Source organism: Callithrix jacchus, chromosome X, assembly GCF_049354715.1.
Source record: "Callithrix jacchus isolate 240 chromosome X, calJac240_pri, whole genome shotgun sequence".
Taxonomy (NCBI): Eukaryota; Metazoa; Chordata; class Mammalia; order Primates; family Cebidae; genus Callithrix; species Callithrix jacchus.
The window spans coordinates 50,039,009-50,051,510 of NC_133524.1; the positions used below are offsets into that span (position 1 = coordinate 50,039,009).

At 41.8% G+C, this 12,502-nt stretch overlaps 1 protein-coding gene across 2 annotated transcripts; it reads right to left on the reverse strand.

The window, feature by feature from the left end:
* Positions 1–4,058: 4,058 nt before the first annotated feature.
* Positions 4,059–12,183, reverse strand: PAGE1 (PAGE family member 1). 2 transcript variants are annotated; one of them, XM_035289052.3, is made up of 7 exons: positions 12,063–12,183; positions 11,900–11,954; positions 10,977–11,047; positions 10,384–10,483; positions 7,296–7,421; positions 6,012–6,137; positions 4,059–4,159 (listed from the first exon to the last, which is right to left on the reverse strand). In XM_035289052.3, exons 3-6 carry the CDS (start codon positions 11,037–11,039, stop codon positions 6,034–6,036), a joined length of 393 nt encoding a protein of 130 aa, XP_035144943.1. In that variant the 5' UTR covers positions 11,040–11,047; positions 11,900–11,954; positions 12,063–12,183; the 3' UTR covers positions 4,059–4,159; positions 6,012–6,033. The 2 variants fall into 2 exon arrangements, with proteins under 2 accessions (XP_035144943.1, XP_035144944.1); XM_035289053.3 differs by lacking the exon at positions 11,900–11,954.
* Between the last annotated feature and the right edge of the window lie 319 nt (positions 12,184–12,502).

Here is a 12,502-nt window from a genome sequence, read left to right on the forward strand (position 1 = left end):
AGCTTTGTCCCAGAAGGGTACCCGCCAGATGTCAGCCAGAGCTCTCCTGTGTGAGGTGTCTCTTTGGATATACAGGGGTCAGAGAACCACTTGAGGAGGCGATTTGTCCCTTCTCAGAGCTCAAATGCTTTGTTGGGAGCTCCGCTGCTCCCTTCAGAGCTGCTGGGCAGGGATGTTTAAGTCTGCTGCAGCAGAACTCAAAACCGCCCCCTTTCCCAGGTGCACTGTCCTGGTAAGATGGGGCTTTATTTGTAAGTCCCTGATGGGCTGCTATCTTTTTTCAGAGATGCCCTACCCAGCTAGGAGGGAGTCTAGTCACAGTCTGCCTGCAGAGGCATTGCTGAGATGCCACAGACTCCACCCAGCTGCTGTGTAAACTTCCTTGAGATTTTGTTTACACAGGTAATGGCGGACTGCCTCGGTAATGGCAGATACCCCTCTCCCCACCAAGCTTGACTATCCCAAGTCGAGCTCAAACTACTGTGTTGGCTGTGAAAATCTCAAACCAGTAGCTGTCAGTTTGCTGGTCTTTGTGTGGGTGGGACCCACCGAGCCAGATCACTTGGTTCCCTGCCTTCAGCGGCCTATATTTCAGGGTAATGGATGGCTCTGTCTCACAGGTATTCTGGGCACTGGCTAAAATGGCAGCCCAGTTTTGTGCTGGAAACCCACAGCACTTGTTGGCCCTGGTGGGAATCTCCTGGTCTGTGGCCTGTAAAGACTATGCAAGAAGTGCAGTATCTGAGCCAGTGTGCCACAGCATCCAGGAAAGTCCCCAATGGCCTCCACTGGGTAGGAGAAAGGGTCCTCCGGCCCAGTGCACTTCCTGGGTGAGGCAGCACCCCACCCTGCCTCAGTTTGCTCTCCTTGGGCTACACCCACTGTCCAACCAGTCCCATTGAGATGAACCTGGTACCTTGGTTGCAAATATGGAGATCACTCGCCTTCTGCATTGCTCTCACTGGTAACTGTGCTCTGGAGCTGTTCCTATTCAGTCATCTTGGTGGAAGTCCAAGAGTGTTTAAAATCATGAATGGGTGTGGGATTTTGCAGATGCTTTTTCTGCCTCAATTGATATCATTATGTCTTGGTGGATTGATCTTTTTATTATATGATATCCCCCTTCATTTCCAGTAATTCACTTTGCTCTGAAGTCTATTTTACCTAATATTAATATAGTCACTCCCAGTTTTTAAAAAATTAATGTTTGCATTGCATATGTTTTTCCATCCTTTTAGTTTCTATCTACATACGTGGTCCTATGTGAAGTGAGTTTCTTGTATATGGCACATGGTTTGATTATTTTTTATCCACTCTGTTAATCTCTATCTTTTAATTGGCCCAGGAATGAGTATTTAAATTTTTTCACTACTTATTAATTTTTAAAAAAATTAACAGACTTTTTTTAAAGGGAAGTTTTAGGACCACATTGAAATTGAGAGGAAGGTATATATCGCATATACTCCTGGGCCCAACACATGCAAGATTCTTCTCCCCATTATCAACATTCCCCATAGGAGTGGTACATTTGTTACAATTGAACCTGCAATGACACATCATTATTTTCCACAGTCCATAGTTTCCATTAGGATTTGCTCTTGGTGTTGTACATTCAATAAGTTTGGACAAAGGTATAATGACATGTACCCACCATTACAGTATCATACAGAGTAGTTTCACTGCTCTAAAAATCCTCCATGCTCCACCTATTCATCCCTCTCTTCTCTATAACCTCTGGCAACCACTGATCTTTTTATTGTCTCCATAGTTTTGCCCTATTCATAATATCATATAGTGGGAATCAGACAGTGTATAGCCTTTATAGACTGGCTTCCTTCATTTAGTAATATGAATTAAAGTTTCCTCTATGTCTTTTCATGGCTTCATAGTCCATTTCACTTTACTGCTGAATAATATTCCACTGACTACCTGTACACAGTTTATTAATCCGTTTACTTAGTGAAGGACACTTTGCTTCCAAGTTTTAACAATTATAAATAAAGGTGCTTAACAAGCAATCATGCACACTTTTGCAACAAGAAAAAACAGAAAGTCCCAGTACACACACAAAAAGGATATTTAAAGAAGAAACAAATGGAAATCTTAGAAGTGGAAAATATGATAACCAAGGAAAAAATTCTCACTGAATGGGTTCAATAGCAGAATGGGGACAAACAATGAGTTAGTGAACTCAAAGGTAGATAAATAGAAATTGTTCTATCTGGCCAAGAGCAGTGACTTACACAGTAATCCTAGCACTTTTGTGGGCTGAAGTAAGATGATAGATGACTGCAGGTTAGCAGTTTGAGACCACCCTCAGCAACAGTGAGACCTCATCTCTAAAAAAAAAATTAAAAATAGCTGAGTGTGATGATATGTACCTGTAGTCAGCTACTGTGAAGGCTGAGGCAAGAAGACCCCTTAAGCCCAGGAGTTCAAGGCTGCAGTAAGCTATAATTGCACCACTGCAGTCCAGCCTGGGCAACAGAGTAAGATCATGTGTCTAAAACAAAACAAAAAGAAATTGTTCAATATGAACAAGTCCGAGAAAGAAACTGAAAGAAAGATGAATACAACCTCATGGACCTGTAAGAAAATACTAAGACATCTATCATTTGTACTATCAGAATCTCAGAAGGAGAAGTGAAAATGTTAGGGAAACAGGAGCCTAGGACAGCCAGAGTGACACCATTTGAAAATCAGCTCCATCATGAAACTAGCAAGGCACATTACTTGCCAGTCACAACCCATGGTCCTAAGATCTCTGCAGTTGAGAAAACAGACTAAAGGTACCTATAAGGACATGCTCCCACAGCAGCAGAAAGTACAGGGGCCCCAAAACCCATAACAATATATGCTTTCACAATACTTATAGTTATGCTTTGATGTACTTACACACTAGAAAGTCAAGGATAGTTTTCTTTTAATCAATAGAATGATAAATTTCATCATGCTGTTAGTCTACCTGCACAAACGTACACGTAAGTTGGGTCTTTACATAGGCAAGACCCCTATATAAGAAAAACGTGGCTAGGCCAAGGCTCATGCCTGTAATCCTAGCACTTTGGGAGGCTGAGGTGAGCAGATCGCCTGAGCTCAGAAGTTCAAGAGCAGCCTGCACAACATGACAAAATCTCATCTCTACAAAACAACAGAAAAACTGGCTGGACATGGTGGCATATGCCTATAGTTGTAGCTATTCAGGAAGCTGAGGTGGGAGGATTGCTTGTACCCAGGAGGCTGAGGCTGAAGTGAGCTATGATAACACTACGACACTAGCCTTGGTGACAGAGTGGCACCTTGTCTCAATTTTTAAAAATTTAAAACGAAAAAGTACAAATTTATCAGTCTAATTCACTACAGTAACAGATTAAAGGAAAAAATGTGATAATCCCATTAGATGCAGTGTTTGATGAAATTCCATATATATTCAAAATGAATACTCTGAGCAAATTAAAACAGAATAGAATGACTCTGTTGAAGTTAATTTACAAAAAAAATACAGTAAATACTATGGTGAAAGGTGGAAATTTTTCCATTTCTGATCAGGGATAAGACAAGGATGTCCACTATCACCACTGTACCAGGTGGGTCTGCCCAATGCCATAAAATCAGAAAAGGAAATAAAAGTGTTCAATATGGCAGCAACAGGCTGGGCATGGTGGCTCACACCTATAATCCCAGCACTTTGGGAGGCCGAGGTGAGCGGATCACTTGAGCTCAGGAGTTCAAGAACAAACTGGGCAAAATGGCAAAACCCCATGTCTACAAAAAACTACAAAAGAAAACAGAAAAAAAGTGACAGAAACAAAACTTCTTATTCAAAGATGATATGATTCTGTATGTTGAAAACTGAAAAGGATCTAGAAGTAAACTTAGAATTCATAAGCTTATTTAACAGGCTGCTGGATAGAAGCTCAATATGTAGGAATTATGCCTCTATATACCAGCTCAAAAAGCTAGCATATGAAATGTCAAAGAATGATACGTATTTCAGAGCATCAAATACCTGGAAATAAAATTAACAAAAGATGTGCAAGACTTCTTTGCAGAAGGCTGTAACGCTTTATTGGGAGAACTTCAATTAACAAATTTCCAACGTAGAAGCAGAATGCATCATTTCAGCATGTCTCCTTTTAATGCTGTGATTGCCCTTCACCTGTAACAGAAACATAACAGTTAGAAACATGACTTAGCAGCAGATTATTTAGATGACCCTAAATGCACACAAAGAACACTACAGTTTGGGTTTTATAAGATGGACTAAAAATAGAACCCTAAGGATGATCCTGTGTCTTACATCCAAGTAAACCTCTCTATAGACTTTGAGAGCAGACCTACAGAATTTAAAAGTAATTAATTCTGTAAACATCAAGTGCTTCCTTTAAATCCAGAAGCGCTTATAATTAACAGTCAGCAACCTGGAAAACAGTTGTGTTAAACATACTCCAGCGGATTACTCAGGAAGTACTGGGGTCATGGTCTTCGAACTTCAAAACTTACCAACTAATGCCTCAAAAGCTGAAATTTACATGAAACATTTGATATGCTTAGAGGTGACTGTATCATATATGTGATATAATCTTATTAGAAATAGTGGTTCATGAAGGCTCACAGTGCGGCAGGGAGCATGTTTTGCAAAAGCATCTTACTTACACCCATCCTGAGCATCAAAGACCTACACCCCACAGAAAACAGGAACTAAATGGTCTCTCACCATTTGATTATTCAGTCACTCAAGGTTTCCTTGGGGAAAGATTTAAAAAGCAAGTACTGATTAAGAGCGAGAGAATCCCAGCCTGGAAAACATAGTGAGACCTCATCTTTGCAATTTTTTTTTAAAACATCAATCAGGCATGGCGGCTTGTGCCTATAGTTCCTTAGGAGGCCGGGTGAGAGGATCGCTTGAGCCTGGGAGGCTGAAGTTGTGATGAGCTGAAATTGCACCACAGCACTCCAGTCTGGGTGACAGAGTGAGACTCATCTAAAGAAAAAAAAAAGCCAGAGAATTTAGAATTTGACAGAACCTAAGAATAGGCATTCAGGTCTCCACACAGAAAAACAAACACGAAGCAGAGTGTCCACTCATTTTCTTAGTAGCAATGAAATCTCAATTCAGAGGTTTTCAAATGACTCGGGTCTGGATTTGATGATTTATGTTAAACAAATCAAGCAAAACAGACAACCTCTGTATCCTATGCATTCTATCTAACAGGATCAGATTATGAAAGAACCAGAATGGAAAATGATTTAAAAATATCTGACTTAAACTCACTATTTTTATAAGACCAAAGATAGGTTTAGAAGGTAAGGGATTCTCTAAGAATCTCACAAATGCTTTAAGAGCTGGTAATAGAACCTGCATCCGTGCTTCAGCATGTTTCACACTAACTGATGGGTGTTACAAATGTGGTACGTATTTGTTAAAAGCAGACCTTTACAAAAGCATCTGAAAATCATGAACTATTATTGGTTTAAGGACTTACACTCAAAAGTTACAATTCAATATGCCTTTGACTCCGTTTGTTTCTGTATCTGAAAGTCTGTAAGTCAGATTCTGGGGTCTTGACTATGTTTCAAATAATATTTGTATAAGAACTCTATTATTAAAGAGGCAGTGTTGTTACCTCTGTGTTATTAAAAACATAATACTGGGCTGGGCGCACTGGCTCATGCCTGTAATCCCGGCACTTTGGGAGGCTGAAGCAGGTGGATCACCTAAGGTCAGGAGTACGAGACCAGGTTATGCAACATGGCGAAATCTCGTCTCTACTAAAAATACAAAAATTAACCGGGCATGGTTGCGAACATCTGTAATCTCAGCTACTCAGGAGGCTGAGGCAGGGGAATCACTTGAACCCAGGAAGCAGAAGTTCCAGTGAGCCAAGATTGCGCCACGTACACGTGCATGCCCTCACCCACAAGCACGCGCGCGCGCGCGCACACGCACACACACACACACACACGATACTGTGGAAACAGACATCCTGCATGCTTAATGGATTAACTACCTTCTTCTGGCAGTTTCACCTGCTATGGATTTTGCAGGCGGATCTTCTTAACAGCAGGACCATCTCCAGGCTCACACCCAGGCATCGGCTGAACCTGTTCCTGGCTATTGGCTTCAGGCTCCAGCCCTTAAAACAATGATCATTTTAAACAGTAAAACACGAAATATGAATAAGGAAATAATAGTCATGTTCTCCGTGTTATTAAATAAAAGCTTTCAGTAGTGTAGTAATAAATGTGTTGATAAGAATCTCAGGAACATTATTTCAGGAGTCTGTTAGCAGAAAACAGGAAAACAGGGTTTTCCAAATATTACCCTCTTCCTTTCCGAAGTCTGCCCTCACACAACTTTGTTGCCTCCTTTGCACTTCTCTGTTATTGCACTTCTGATTTTCCTTATCATATTAAATGACTCAAGGCTGAAATCCTGTCTCTCATAGCACTTTCACTCCTAGCACTTGACTGCTATGTGGCATGAGTAGCCACCAATAAATGCTGAGTGAAAAAAGTCTTTAAAAATACACAAAAAATCTCAAACTCCTGAACATTCTGCAAACCTACTTGTCTATCCTGTTAAAAAATGTCTGTAACCTGAATGACAAAGAAAAAAATTGAGGAACCATTCCAGATTAAAGGAAACTAAAACCACATGACAAGTACATGCAACACATGATCCTGAACTAGACTCTGGATTAGAAAAAGAAATTCTATAAAGGAAATTATCTGGGCTGGGTATGGTGGCTCACACCTTTAATCTGAGCATTTTGGGATGCCAAGGCAGGCAGATCACTTGAGGTCAGGAGTTCAAGACCAGTCTGGGCAATATGGTGAAACCCGAGCCCTACTACAAATAAAAAATAAAAGAGAGAGAGAGAGAGAGAGAGAGAGAGAGAGAGAGAGAGAGAGAGAGAGAGAGAGAGAGAGAGAAACATTTGCCAGGTGTGGTGGTGGGCATGTATAACCTCAGGACTTTAGGAGGCCGAGCTGGTTGCATCACCTGAGGTCAGGAGTTCAACACCAGCCTGTGCAACATGACAAAACCCTGTCTCTACTGAAATTACAAAAATTGGCTGGGCGCAGTAGCACATGCCCATAATCCCAGCTGCTCGAGAGACTAAGGCAGGAGAATCACTTGAAGCCTGGAGGCGTGTGTTGCAGTGAGCTGAGATTGAGCTACTGCACTCCAGCCTGCGTGACAGAGTGAGACTCTGTCTCAGAAAAAAAAGAAAAGTAAAATACTGTGGAAACAGACACCCTACAATTTGCATGCTTAATGGACTGCCTACCTTCTTGGGGCAGTTTCACCCACTCTGGATTTGGCAGGCACATCTCCTGGACATCAGGACCATCTCCATGCTCACACTCAGTCATTGGCTCAACCAGTTCCTGGCTATCAGTTTCAGGCTCCGGGCCTTAAAGACAAAACAAAATTATCATTTTTAGCAGGAAAACATGAAATACGAATAAAGAAATCATATTCATGCTCTTGGTGTTATTAAATAAAAGCTTTCACTAGTATAATAATAAATGTGTTGATAAGAATCTCAGGAATATTATTTCAGGAGTCTGTTAGCAGAAAACAGGAAAACAGAGTTTTTCAAATATTACCCTCTTCTTTCCTGAAGACTGCCCTCAGACAGCTTTGTTGCCTCCTTTGCACTTCTCTGTTATTGCATTTCTGATTGTCCTTACCATATTAAATGACTGAAGGCTGACATCCTGTCTCTCATTAGCATTTAGACTCCTAGCAGCTAGCAAGTTATATGGTGGGAGTAGGTGCCAATAAATGGTAAGTGAAAAAACAGTCTTTAGAAACTATACGAAAAAGCCCAAAGGGCTAAACATTCTGCAAACCAATGGGTCTATCCTCTTGAAAAATGTCAGTATTGGCCAGACACATTGGCTCACGCCTGTAATCCCAGCACTTTGGGAGATTAAGGCAGGAGAATCACTTGAGGTCAGGAGTTCGAGACCAGCCTGGCCAACCCGGTGAAACCCCATGTCTACTAAAAATACAAAGGAAAAAAAAAAAAACATTAGGTAGCCACGGTAGTGGGTGCCTGTAGTCCCAACTACTCAGGAGGCTGAGGCATCAGAATCCCTTGAGCCTGGGAGGCGGAGGTTGCAGTGAGCCGAGATCTTGCCACTGCACTCCAACCTGAGCAACAGAGTAAGACTCTGTCTCAAAAAAAAAAAAAAAAAAAAAAATCTGGATAACTGGCAAAATCTGAGTATACACTGTGTATTAAATCACTGCAGTTTCTCATTGTTAAATTTCCTGAGTTTGATCATTGTGCAGTGATTATCCAAGGAATGACTTTTGCTTTGTTCTGAGGATATACACACACTCAAGTACTTAGGGTAAAGGGCCATACCTGAAACTTTATCTGAACAATTCAGCGTTAATAACAGTAAACATAATATCCATAAGTGTGTGTGTGAGTGTGTGGGTAGCAGGGTAAGAGAGAGAGGGAACAGATATGAAACCAATACAGCAAAAACTGTACACAACTGGTGAATCTAGGTAAAAGGTATATGAGTTAATTATACCATTCTTGCAACTTTTCTATAAATTTTATGTCTTGAAAACATACAAAGTAAAAACTTGAAAGAATATATGACCACTACACTGAATTTAGGAAGACAGGAGTTTTTTTTTAATTGTGGTAAAAAAATACACATAACATAAAATTTCCCATCTTAAATATTAAGTGTTACAGTTCAGTAAGGAGCTATGTCTGCAACGTTACCAGTAACTAGAAACAAATTTTACATAGTTGTTTTCCTATAAAACAAAACATTTATTTATTTGCTTGTTTGTTTATTTATTTATTAGCAATGAGGTCTCACTATGTTTCCCAGGCTGGTCTTGAACCCTAGGCTCAAGCGATCCTCTCACATCTACCTCCTAAGTAGCTGGGACTATCATTGCACAGCACTGAGCCCGGTTTGAAACCTTCCTCTTAAATGACAATCTAAGGATAAACCACAGGACTTGTACAATGCCTATATTCAGCCATAGAGTACTAAAAGCGGTGGGCATCAGCTAAGAAATCTGAGGTCTACAACATGGATAGGAATTCAACTACGATTACAATGCAAATTTCTGAAGGACTGATTAGCTGAATGGATTTGAAGACTATGCGAAACGTTATAGTCGTGACACCCATTACCTACTGGGGTAAATAGAAGCTTAACTTCGTTAAAATAAAGTTATATTTGGGTCCAAAGGCCCGAAATGTAATATTCCATGAATGAACCCCATGTAGAACAAAGCACCAAAAATAACATTACTTGTGAATTACAGCAAATATACTGTCTCACACTGAGAAAAAAGAAGTGGGTAGACAGCAATTAATGGGCATTGCTGTCAGTCATATTCTATAAACCTTTAACAGTGAATCCTTAGAATAATCCATGACCTGAGTTACATAAATGTATTGCTTCAAAATCTTTTATTTAGAAGGAATTACTTCTATCTCATGTTAATCTCAGGGTAATTCCTTTTTTTGTTTGTTTTTTTTTCTAACCATAAAAGGATTTAATAACCTCTTAAAAGCCACTTAAAAAATCATGCTAGGCCAGGAGTGGTGGCTCATGCCTGTAATCCCAGAACTTTGGGAGGCCGAGGAGGGCACATCATGAGGTCAGGAGATCAAGACCATCCTGGCTGACACAGTGAACCCTGGTCGCTACTAAAAAACTAAAAAATTACCCAGGCATGGTAGCACATGCTTGTAATCCCAGCTACTCAGGAGTCTGAGGCAGGAGAATCACTTGAACCTGGGAGGCGGAGGTTACAGTGAGCCGAGATCACTCCACTGCACTCTAGCCTGGGCGACAAAGAGAAACTCCATCTCAAAAAAAAAAAAAAAAAAAAAAATACTAAACCAGCTACCTGTATGGCAGTATCCTGAATTATTCAGCTTTTATCAAACTTACTACATAAAAATATCAGTCAAGGGAAACACTGACCAATGTTCAGCAACCAGGTTTTTGGAGTTGCTCCTGCTCCTCTGAACTGGCTCTAGTCTTGGGCCAGTACTAAGCTACCTTACAGTAAAGCATTTGAGTTTTAAGAACTCTCAGCAAAATCATTTACTGTTTTCACAGCAACATACGTGGTAGGAAGACACAAACTTTGAAATAAAATACAAATTTTGTATTCACCAGTCAATGTTCTTGGATAAAACACAATCCTCGAGTCTCTATTCTGCCATTCATAAAGTAGAGACATTTTATCATAGTGCAGTATTTTGCTAAGCTAAGCTGCAAACAATATACCCTCCTCAGTTCCTGCTCTGTGACAATGTATGAGACACACACACACACACACACACACACCCCAACAGTCATTCTTCCCTTTCCCTTCACCTTGAGCTGCAGATGCTCCCTCATCCATTCTCTCTGGAGCAGGTGAAGAATCCAGGTTTTGAGTTGATGGTTCCATTTTTTCAGGTTCCTCATCACTGGACTGCTTGTGATAAGGGTATATGTGTGTGTGTGTATTAAAAAAGTTTTGCTATTAATACATGTCAAAAAAATTATATATATACATACACACACACGAAGTGCATAGATGTTTCTGATCATAACTGAGCTTAAAATCATTTCTCCCACTCCATTCTACATGGTTAATAACACTAACCACAGAAAGGTTACTGTGAGAAAAGTTACCCACAAGGATTTTGGAAGCTATTATACTCTATGTTGGAATAGATGTCTACAATCTGTCATTAAAAAGCAAAGCATAAGAAGGAAGTCATGGGCAAAAGCTGGAGAACACAAGAGAAAAAAGAAATCCTCCTGAGTCAATGTTGCCTTCATGAGATGCCAGAATAATTTTTCATCAGCACGAAAGACCTTTATTAGTGTATCTAGACTAATGCAACAAAACTATCACAAAAATTAATTTCTGTTAATAGAAAACATTGAATTAAAGCACTCAACAGCATAGGCCCAATTACCTCAGAAGATTCTATATTGCATATTGGTATAGGCGGATAGATTAATCTTCTTCGAAAACCCATATTTCACACTGAAAAGAGAAAACTGTGATTGGGAACATGCACTTGAGAGGACAGATATATTCGATTACTTCGATGGCCAAAAGTTGTCATTTTCATTTTGAAAGTATGCTCAAAACACGTTCCAGAGTTAAGTGTAAGTGTGTACGTTTTCTGAGTGCTTGCAAAGCCACTTATGCTGCCCGAGCTGGCGGAGCGGTCATCTTAAGGCATGTGGCAAAAGGCACAAGACATTATTTAAAAAATTTCATTTAGACATGGGGTCTCATTCTGTTGCTCACGCTGGAGTACAGTGGTGCAATCATAGCTCACTGCGGCCTCGACCTCCTACTCGAGGGATCCTCCCACCTCAGCATCCAGGGTAGCTGTGACTACGGGCATGTGCCACTATGCCCTGCTGATAGAGTACATTTTTGATGAGGTTTAGTTTCACAAGCGGACTCCACATGAAAACACTAGTGAATCACAATTCCTGTTACTACTGCTTTTGGCACACTCCCACTTACTAGAGCCATTCACCGCCCTCAAATCAGGTTTGCTTGGACCGCACAGCCTCGCCCAGTCCTCCCCATTGTTTCTGGACCATCCATGGTTGAGGTGAGATCTTGCAAAGCTTCTTACTGGTGCAATCCCCACTCCACACCATGAGGGGGGAGGGGAGCTCACCAGTCCCTTAGCCTTTCCAGGTGCCAGGCCCCTTCTTTACCACCCACCTTGCCCCCGCCTGGGGCCCCATTCAGGACTCAGGAATGTGCCCTGTATCATGGCTTCCTGGCACCTTGGGACTTCCACCCCTCCAACAGCACCCCAGGACTTGCCCCATTTTCACCTGAGCCCCTGACCGCCTCCCCTCCATGGCATACCTTCCTCCCTGTCCTGGCCCCTTGAAGACCAAAGAGCTGATGGTGTCGTCACAATCTGTGAGGAGAAGGGGGACGACCTTGACGCCCTTCTCCTTCAAAAGCCACGGACCACCACACCGAGGGACCCATGGGACCCGCCCAAAGCCCCCTGGCTCCTCCTCACCCTCACTCTTCAGTCCCCGGGGGGACTGGCCTGTGGATCTACAAGAAGAGTTTCAGTAGAGGAAAAGGTTTCCAAACAGCAAGAAAGCCACCGAACAGCTCCGGGGTGTTCTCCACGTGACAAGGGGGCTGACGGGAAGATGCCCAGTGAACATGCGCACTGAGGCTGGTGCCCAAGGAGCATGCGCAGCTACCAGGGTGGGGTGGGGAAGTTTGCAGTTCCCAGCCACATGTCCCACACCCCCAATTTTCATCCCCAGTGAAGACAATGGAATCCGACCTCCCTCTGCTCTTTCATATGCCTCGGGTATTCAAATACCTCAAACAGTGCTCCCCTCAAAACTCACTCCATCTTCAACTGCCCCTCCCACCGTCCCCGGGCCCTCTCTTGCCCTGGCCCCACCATAGAGACAAGGACTATGGTGGCTGCCTGTGAAGCCA